Source organism: Lagenorhynchus albirostris, chromosome 15, assembly GCF_949774975.1.
Source record: "Lagenorhynchus albirostris chromosome 15, mLagAlb1.1, whole genome shotgun sequence".
In the NCBI taxonomy this organism is placed as follows: domain Eukaryota; kingdom Metazoa; phylum Chordata; class Mammalia; order Artiodactyla; family Delphinidae; genus Lagenorhynchus; species Lagenorhynchus albirostris.
In genome coordinates this window covers 8274191-8283969 of record NC_083109.1, presented here as the reverse complement: position 1 = coordinate 8283969, position 9779 = coordinate 8274191, and the positions used below count along the sequence as shown (strand labels likewise).

At 49.0% G+C, this 9779-nt stretch overlaps 1 protein-coding gene across 1 annotated transcript in view; it reads right to left on the bottom strand.

Annotated features, from left to right (window-relative positions):
• LOC132505616 (1,25-dihydroxyvitamin D(3) 24-hydroxylase, mitochondrial) overlaps window positions 1-8410 on the bottom strand; it is a 12013-nt gene extending 3603 nt beyond the window's left edge. Inside the window, exons 1-6 of the mRNA XM_060123772.1 lie at window positions 7757-8410; window positions 7345-7535; window positions 5838-5931; window positions 3900-3996; window positions 1361-1452; window positions 473-706 (exon numbers count right to left, since the gene is read on the bottom strand). Coding sequence (XP_059979755.1) covers window positions 473-706; window positions 1361-1452; window positions 3900-3996; window positions 5838-5931; window positions 7345-7535; window positions 7757-8014 — 966 coding nt within the window. The 5' untranslated portion in view covers window positions 8015-8410. The remainder of the gene's footprint in view (window positions 1-472; window positions 707-1360; window positions 1453-3899; window positions 3997-5837; window positions 5932-7344; window positions 7536-7756) is intronic.
• Between the last annotated feature and the right edge of the window lie 1369 nt (window positions 8411-9779).

Below are 9779 nucleotides of genomic sequence, written 5' to 3'. Positions count from 1 at the left end.
CAGAACAATACTTAGCACCAAATATTCCCTTCATCCTGTAGCAGAAATAGCTCTGATCCATTGAGATATTGGACTGTGCCAGGTTTTGTTTTTTTTAGGTTTTTTTTAGGTTTTGCAGAAATTATATTACATATTTTCTTGGCAGGAAATAGTGACAGTTCCCACTACATCATATGCCAGGTTTTAAGTTACCTATATTATAACTGAAAACAGTTGTACTGAGGTACATACTACTACTACTACTACCACTATTAACCCATTTTAGAGGCGAGACAACTGAGAATGAAAAAGAGTGCATTTGGCCAAGCCACCACACCCAATGACAGAGCTGGGACTTGAACCCAGGAATCTTTGACTCCAAAGCTCTTGTTTTTAACCACTCCTAGTTCCCAAAGAAGACTACAGAAAACTACCTCCTGCCTTTTCCTAGAATTCTTCTGTACCAGGGCGATCCCCAAATTCAAGAGTTTGCAAAGCCCAAAAGAATCCGGAGGAGCAACTCCATCAAAGGATGGGGTGCTGAGGCCAAGATCATCCAGACCTTCCGGCAGCAGCTCCGGAGACAGTGTTGCTGGGTACATGTGGCCACGTTACCCGATTTGAAAATGGTGTCCCAGGCCAGAGTGTGCGCCTGCCAGACCTTGGTGTTGAGGCTCTTGTGCAGCTCAACCGGCGTGACCATCATTCTCCCAAATGTGCTCATCATCTGTGGGGAACACAAATGCCTTTTCACCCCCGTTTCTCTTTCTCTCAAAGACAACTTGCACTCCTTGAGAGAAGCGTTCTAAACAACTGCACCCTTTGCTCCCCTAAAGGCCGGAATTCCAAGGATGCCTCAGGGCTCTCAGCACAGTCCCCGGCCCCACCCTCCAGGGACATATGAAAATCATCTTTGGGATGCTTTTCCACTGGATGTGTTTCATAAAAAAATTGATCTTATGACCTAAACATAAAAAAAGGATACAAATCTCATATCCATTTCCATTTCCAATAATTTCCAAACTTCAGCCATTCCTAAAACCAGTTTCACAGGGTCTACTATCTCTACATACAACCTAAACAATCCCCTAAATTTTAATCTGAAAATTTTCAGACTCTTTGCAATAGTATTTTAATCAACTGACCTTTAACTGAAATACCTACTTTCACCGTGCCTGACAACGACTGCATGTGCCTTTTTTTATTATATGTACGTATATGTACGTTCATTCATGAAAATATGCAACACATATTAAAATGAACACTTAACTACTGTAATCAAATATGTGTGGATGCCACTCTTGGGAAACACTGTGATGCACATTTGTTAGGTTCTGTAAACGTTTTATAAGGAAAGGTTCTCTACCTAGGAGATGCTTACTGTTTTGATGGCCATGATGAAGTTCAAAGCTTCATCGCCTGCGTTCTTCTGAAGGAGCCCAAATCTCTTCTCATATAGCACAAGGCAGATGCCTGTTATTTAAAATAATCAACACTGTTACCCATTCACAACGACACTGGCGTCCATGATTAGCTGGCTACCAAAGGCTCAATTCTGTCTCCCATAAAAGTGAGGTCTTGGGCTTCCCTGGTGGCGCAGTGGTTGAGATTCCGCCTGCCGATGCAGGGGACACGGGTTCGTGCCCCGGTCCGGGAGGATCCCACATGCCACGGAGCGGCTGGGCCCGTGAGCCATGGCCGCTGAGCCTGCGCGTCCGGAGCCTGTGCTCCGCAACGGGAGAGGCCACAACAGTGAGAGGCCCGCGTACCGCAAAAAAAAAGGTCTTTTCGAAGAACAGAGGAAAAGCAAATTCTCTGAGAGAAAGGGGCCTGATTACTCTCCTCTCTTTCTAGAATTATTTCCAGGTCCAGTGACTCATCCCCTGCAGAACCTCCTGATCGGAAAAGCCACCGTGAAGATGCAGCCATTTTTGTACATGAGTGAATCTCTCCTGTAATGTCTTGATCTTCTCAGAGTTTACCCTTGATATCATGTGTAGCTGCCATTGTTAATGACCTACTCCATACTCATTCTTGCCCATTTCTTCCCTAAGAGAACCCCGATTTTATTTAGGCTGTCAATGTATCAGTCCTCAGGCAATAAGTCAGGATTGATCTAAGACAATTCTGTTCCCTGATTTCCCAGGCTTCCTGTAGCAGCCAAAGCAGTCACATGACCCAGGTCTGGCCAATGAGATTCAAGGGAGACACTTTTGCTTTCTTGATAAAGGGGAAAGCACAGCTGGTTTAGCTCTTCCCTCTTTCCTTCTTGTTTTTGCTAGAATGCAGGGGTGAGGCCAGGAGGGGCAGGAGCCATTCTGCAAGAAGCCAACTAGCTCAGGATGGATGAGAAGGAAGACAGAACAGGGTTGGGTCCCAGGGACATCACTGAGTACCAGCTGTGGACTGGCTTCCTCAGGACTTCTCATAATGCTGGGCAATAATTTGTCAACCACCATGGTCAGGTTTTCTTTGACTTGCAAAGAAATGCATTTGATACTCCTTAATCTGGGTATTTCCAGTGGACGATTTCCAAAACATACTCTTCTTTTCTCCTCTATAATCATTCCCTCTTTCCCTTAACACCTTCTGTGGATTTCTTATTGGCATGGGGCTTTCTCATGTGCTAAGATGACACTCTGTAACTTTACAACGAGGTCTATCTGATGGGGGAGACAGGTCAGGACAAAAGCCTCCGTCCCGGGGCACCCTCTCCAATCCCTCACGTTAGCAGTCAAGAGTGATCCTTCTGGCAAATCGGACCTTGGCATCTTCCAGCTAAAATCACTCTCCTATTGCTCCCAGGGACTCTGGGCTCAAAGCCAAATGCCCATCCCTGGTTTACAGGACTGACATGGGCTGGCCGCTGCTTCCTCCTATCCTCTGCCCTGGACATCCTCGTCCCTTGCTGGACATGCTCCAGTTACTCAGAACACCCTTCTTTCTCCTCAACGCAACACTCTCTGTTCCTTCAGCCTGGAACATTCCATCTTCCTTCACTTTCACCTGGGAAACTCCTGCTTATCCCCCAGGCCTCGGCTGAGATGGTACCACCCCTGTGAAGCATCCCTGACCACGCTCAGCTGAGGCAGCCGCTAGGATTCTCCCCCAGCCTTGAACCCCCTCAGTCAAGTGCTCCGCATTCTACTGCTACTGCCTCGTTCCCCTGCCTGCATATCGACTGGGCAGCGAGCACGTCAAGGCGGGGCTTTGCTTTTATTCCCAGCGTGGTCCTTGAAAAGTGACCATGCTCCCTTCTGTTCGGAACTTTCCATGGCTCAACATCGGACTCAAAGTAAATGTTCCTGCGGGGACTTTCAGGCCCCAGCTTAATCTTTCTCAGCTTCTCTTTCCCCTCCCCCCATAATCCACTCACACCAGCATCCTCGAAGTTCCCCAAAGACATTATTCATACTTTCACCCCAGGACATTTGCACCTCCTGTCTCCACTGTCCCAACAGGCTTCCCACAGATACCCCAGTGGCTTGCTCCTTGCCTTCCTTTAGGTCTCACCTCAAATGTCTCCTTACCAAGCAGACTTGCCTCACCTAGGAACCTACATTCTTTCTTGACTCCCTTACTCCTTGGCAGAGTATATATTAAAATATATTTACTAGTTGATTGTCATCCCTACTAAAATCTGAGCTCCATGTGAACAAGGATGTTGCCTGTTTTGTTCACTGCTGTGTCCCTAGTACAGTGCCTGGCACATAGCAGGTGTTGTATAAATGTTTGTTGAATGACTACATAAACAGTCCAGAGGGTAGAGCATCACCTAAATGCCTGAAAGCATTAAGAGGGCTGCTATGGCCTTTCCTACTCAGCAATAGTGTATGATTACAGAAGAGTTGTCCACAGGGCCATGTCTGTCCTCAAAATCACTTGCAAAATCAAGTGAACAAGACGTGAAGAAAACTTACTTTCGAATGACCATTTGTTCAGCTCGCTGTACAAGTCTTCAATGCAGCCTCGCTCATCACAGAGCTCACTTATTCTACCTGTAAAATCAGCCAAGACCTTAACAGAAAGAAATCACCAAAGACACATTTCAGTCACTGGAGGAAAACAAAAGTTTCAAGTTCAGTAAGTTAGCTTCAGGTTTTGCTACCTTGTATATTCACTGCCCATAATGTTACTCATTCTGAATCATCACTAATTATATATTCTCCTTGGCAGTTCATCTTCTGCCCCAACACCCTTGTCCTGGGTTATTTCCTGAGCTTTCCCTGCAGCCTCCCTGAAGCTTAGGTTTCAGCTTTTGATCTAAATTTAAGAAAAGGAAAACATTTCTTCTAATCAGAATGGAGAATAAACCACAAAGGAGGAATCAGCCCAGTGTCTCTGTGGGGACAACGTCTCAAGGACTCTGGCTACCCTGAGGTTTGCCACTTCCATAGCTGGGCAGGCAAACGTCTCCTTACTGGTTGGTGTTGTATGAAGCATGTTAAGCTTAGAGCCAGGGAACTGTAAGTTCTGGACGCAGCGTCTTTACTAAACAGCTCTGTCACCTTGGACAGGTCCTATACAGCCCCTAGAGGCCAGTTTCTACAATCAGGGTTTTAGACGACTAATGCTTTGCATTTAATGAGGCTTGTATAGAATGAGGCATGGTACAAAGTGTATTACCTTAGCTGATCCTCAAATAACCTCATGAGGTAGAAAGTACTGTCATTACTCCCATTTCCTAGGTAACAGATGAGAAAACTGAGGCTTAGAGAGTAGCTAAGCCACTCTCCCTTGGACACATAAAAGTGGCTCTGCTGGGGTCTGAAATAGGGTATATGTGACCACAAAATCCACAGGTGCAACTAATGGGCATGTTTAGTGTGTCCACATAGCATGTTAAAAAGTACTTTGAATTAGTTACCATCAAAAAATCCAGAGATTTCACATGAACATATGAATTTTCCATTAGTCATCAAAAAATAATAATAATTACTAGATCTGGTGACACTGGGTCTACATTTCCATGTGGCAGGCATTTGCCAGAGCTGGGGCAGCTGTCCCCTCTAGAAAGGGCATGCACTATTCTGCTTGCTAAAATCCCTATTGGGCCTGTCTTATACATTGATATTAATCACCTGGCCCTTGGAAGCTTCTGAATTTGCAATCTTTCACCTACATGATCCTATGTGGGTCCAGTTCAAAATAAATACTGAGAGTGAACAGGAGTAAAAAGAATCCTCTACATGTTTAAATCCTTCCCCCTTTGGGCCCCTGCTGGCTAAAGGATAACATCTAAAAACCTCAGCATGGCACAAAAATATTGTAAAGACCTGCCCTCTGCCCAGCATCATTTCAGAGAAAGCTTCCCTTCAGCTGCACTAAATGTACTGTTCTCTGAACACACCATCTCATGCCTCCATATTTGCAGCAGGCTATGCTCTCTGCCTGAATGCCTTTTCCCACCTTCTCTGGCTTGCAGACTCCTACTCATCCTAAAAAACCCAGCTCAGCTGTCACTACCTAGGAAGTTTATAGTGTTATCTCATTTAATCCTCACAGTAAACCTATGGAGTGGGAATTGTTACTCCCAGTTTATAGACTGGGAAAGTGAGCAAGTTAAATTGTACAGTCAGGTTACATAGCTGGTGGGGGTGGGGTGACGTTCAAAACCAGGACTGTAGAATGTCAAAGTCTATGCTCGTAACTGCTCCCTTATCGTAATACTACTTTAAAAGGGAGTGAAGGAGGGGGGAATAAGGAAGGAGGATGTGGAGAGGAATGAGGAGAAAAGGAAGACTCCTGAATCATCCAAATTGCCTGCCTTTTCTTCTGCACTTTGTAGCTGTGGCTTGAAGCTCCACTAAATCCCTCCACCCCCAGGAGAACCAGGAAAGTGAACCCGTCCTGCAAACCTCATTGATTTTATTGTCCAGCTTCATAATTTCCACTGGTTTCATTAGTTTCTTTTGAAAGGCACTCCTGACCCTCTGCCAGTCTTCTCCTTCCCTGGGAGAGAAGCAGAATTATATTTAGAGCAAACGGAAAGGAAAAGAACGAAGAAGCAGAGACACCTCCAGTTCTCTGACTTCATTAACTATATAACCAAATGAACACAGAATCGTGCCAAGAAACAGCCAGAGAATAATTAGTATTGGAATATTTGGGGCTGGTTTGACAATACGATGAATAATCACTTTTCCCTTGAGCCAAAGATTGCACAGAAAGATAAAGTCCACATATTTGGGTTCAGAACTTTTGCTGTGCCCTCGCTGGGGTTGAACTGGGAGGCCAGTGGTCTGTTTCCAGCAGTAAGGGTGGGCACGTGAACACCCACTTCACCAGCAACTCAGATCTGTTTGAGGAAAAAAATCTTGTCTTCTTTCAATTGGGTTGAAAGGCACATTCACAGAACACCTCGAATTTAGAATTTTGCCATTGCCTTCAAATAACAGTGAGAGATTCACCGGAGCTGTAAAAAGCCTGTTCTCATCATGAACCCTTTTGCACTTGCTCTATAGATGACCACGCTGCCTGTGATGTATCATGCATTAATACCGTTTTTAATTCCAGTAATTAGGGCTTCCCTGGTGGCTCAGTGGTTAAGAATCCGCCCGCCAATGCAGGGGACACGGGTTTGATCCCTGGTCCCAGAAGATCCCACATGCTGCAGAGCAACTAAGCCCGTGCTCCACAACTACTGAGCCTACGCTCTAGAGCTGGCGAGCCCGCTAGCCACACCCAGAAAAAGCCGCAGCGCAGCAACGAAGACCCAATGTAGCCATAAATAAGTAAATCCAGTAATTATATATATCCTGAAAAATATGACTATTAGGCATTGGGGGTAAAAAAAAGTGCTAACGTATTAAATACTAACAATGTCAAAGCTGAGGAATCATATCACATTAGAGTATTTCTCTCTAACATGCAACCTCCACACCCCTCCATGCCAGCTTGACAAGTAGGTCTATCTCCTAATTCCCACCGTTTCCTTTACAAAGGAAGGTCATTGTCAAAAGCAAAAGGAGTTAACTTCTGGCGTGTGAGCTACCAAGGGGGGAGAGGGGCGGGTCGCAGAATTTTAAGGGATAATTTTGTTTGTATAACATGTTTGCCTTGGCATGCTAACTTGACAATCTCATTCCACCCAAGAGTCCAAACATCCTAATTCGCGTAACCTTTTTTTTGACATTTCTTTGACGGAAAGGCCTGGCCCAGCCCCCTTGCCAGAAAGAACACAAGTGTTGCGTACTCAGCCCAGACGTCCCTCCACCCACTCTAGTCCACGCAAGAGCCCGTGACCGCAGCAGGTACGGGCTTCCGTGTTCTCCCTGCATTACAAGGGTCCAACCCCAGGGAACCCTCATTCCCGTCCCTTCCCAATTTCCAGCCGCCGAACCCCATCCTGCTTCCTGGACTCACAAGATCAGCAGTCCGTAGCCCTCCTCGCGATAGTCGCGATAGGCCTTCCACGGTTTGATCTCCAGACGCTGGGGGTACGCGCTCTCCGTGCGGTAGAGCGCTTCCAGCAGACACGGCGAGCCCAAGTGCACCGAGTCGAAGGAACCCAACTTCATGCGGAAAATCTTGCCATATTTCTCGTGGTACTCAGCCTGCAGCGGGCCGGGCAGGGTGCGAAGTAAGCGCGCATCCGCTGCAGAGTCCCAAGAGAGCTTCTCCCTCCTCCCCGCCTCCTTCCTCTCGGGGACCGGGGCCCGCTGCAGCCTGGACACACAACCGAGCGCACCGTGCGCCCGAACCGCGCGCCTCGGGGAGGGTTTGGAGAGCAAGGCGGGGAGCAGAACGGGAACTGGGGGCGCGACGAGGCATTTACCAGCGTGTCGTGCTGTTTCTTGAGCCCTCCTTTCCAGAGAATCTCCAGCAGACTGCCCAGCAGTGGCCACTTGGTGGGACCGGGCAGGGCGGCCGCGTCTTGCGCCTCGCCCTGTTCCATCATGGGGCAGAGGGGCACCTCCCGCGGCCGACGGGGCGCGCACGCCGTAGATGTCACGGGTCTGGGGGGCTGCCCCAGGCTGCGCAGCTCCTGTAGGAAGGCGGCAAGGGAGCGGCTCTTGCCGATGGGGGAGCTCATGGCAGCGGGGGAGACCAGGCGCTTGGGAATGTGCGGGGGCTGGGAAGGGCGAGGTGGCTAAAGAGGCGCCGGCGAGAGCTGGGGCCTTGACGATTCTGCGGAAGAGAGGCAAAGAGGGGCAGCAGGTGTGATGGAGAGGACGGAAGACGGACAGAGGGCAGAAAGGAACTCGGCGAGGATGCTCGACGCTGCACCGCGCGGCAGCCTCAGGGAGCGGATGCCCGCCTAGCGCTGGCCGCAGGGGCTGGAGGAGCGCAGCCGGGAGTTGGGTGGCTCTTGGAAGAGGAAAGGAAAGGACATGAGTCCGCCTGCTGGTTGCAAGTCTGACTTCCAGCTCTGGAGTAGCGAAGTGGAGGTGTCTAGGAAGGTAGAAGAGATGCTGCTGGCGCTGCGCTTTCCTCCTGTCCCTCTCCATGCTCCATGCCCGGGGACCATGTATTTATGGAGACAGGGCAGGCCCTGGGTGGCCAATGAGCACGCTAAGTGGGGCGGAGTGGGTTACGGCTGGCCAGGCCCGGAGGGACGCGGGACGCGGGGTTGGGGGTGGTGCATGGAAGTAGGATGGAGTCAGCGAGGTGAGCGAGGGCGCCGGGCCTCGGGTGACCGGAGCGCGGCTCTCCGGGCGGGAAGGCCGCGGACTCCACCCTGGAGATAATCCCCCAGGGAAGGCACGCTCACTGGAGTTCACCGGACGTGCGCCGAGCGCGCCTCCCCGCCCTCCCCCGGCGGCCGGGAACTGCAGCCTCGCGCTTGCACAATCGCGTCGCCGCGCTGGCGAGGTCTCCGAGTACCGCCCCGAGGAGGCTGCCGGCGCCTGCCGGAGCCCGAGAGCCCGCGCGTTGCCCGAAACCAGTTTTTTTGCCAGCCTGGACGGAAGTGTTTTTGGAGGAAGGTTGGCTTTCTGCACCTCCCAAGGTGGGGAGGGTTTGAGTCTTAGTGAAAGGCACCCGAAGAGGGGATTTCACCTTAGGGTCTTAACTTGGGCAAGGAGGAGCCGCTGAATTTGGAGAGTTTTCTCCCTAGCTGCTCCATTTTGGTTGTTATGAAGATGTAATGAGTGAGTGCAGGTAAAGCGCCTACAACGTAGTCCACCGTCAGTACTCCACCTGATGTTGCCATTTTAGCTGGTTATGAAATGAGAGGCAAAAGCAGGGCTCGTGGTTGAGACTGGGCATCTGCCCCTCCATTTGGACACCGACCACCTTGTGCAAAAGCTAGGCACCTGCACCTTCGAACCGCGGCCCCTACCATCCCCATCCATCCCTACAAAGTCCATCTTAAGCAAGCGCGGGAGGGAACACACCATACACACACACACACACACACACACACACACACACACACACACACACACTTCCTAGGGTCCTCGTGGCTGGCAAGGGTAGAACTCTCTGTACTAACCGAGGAAGAGAAGTTGGAGACTTTGCTGATTGTTTTGAAGTGGTTCGTATTCTTTCGTTCTGATCCAGTACAAAAACGACCGCCAGCCAAGGAGGAGGTGAGGGAAGTTCTGTTTCCTCTGAGGGTTTTCAGTCACGTGACTGCGTCATTTTGACCCTGGTGTCAAATCCTTCTCTCGTAAGTTTATTGTAAACTTTTAGCTGGTTTTTTGAAAACCTTTTGCAGGCCGACTTGAGCTTGAACTCTGTCATTTCAGATTTGTCTTGATTAAACGTTAATGGCTGTTAATGTTAATAAAAGTAATAGTTATATATTTATATAATTCATACATAATGTATTATATCTATATAGATAGCTATATATA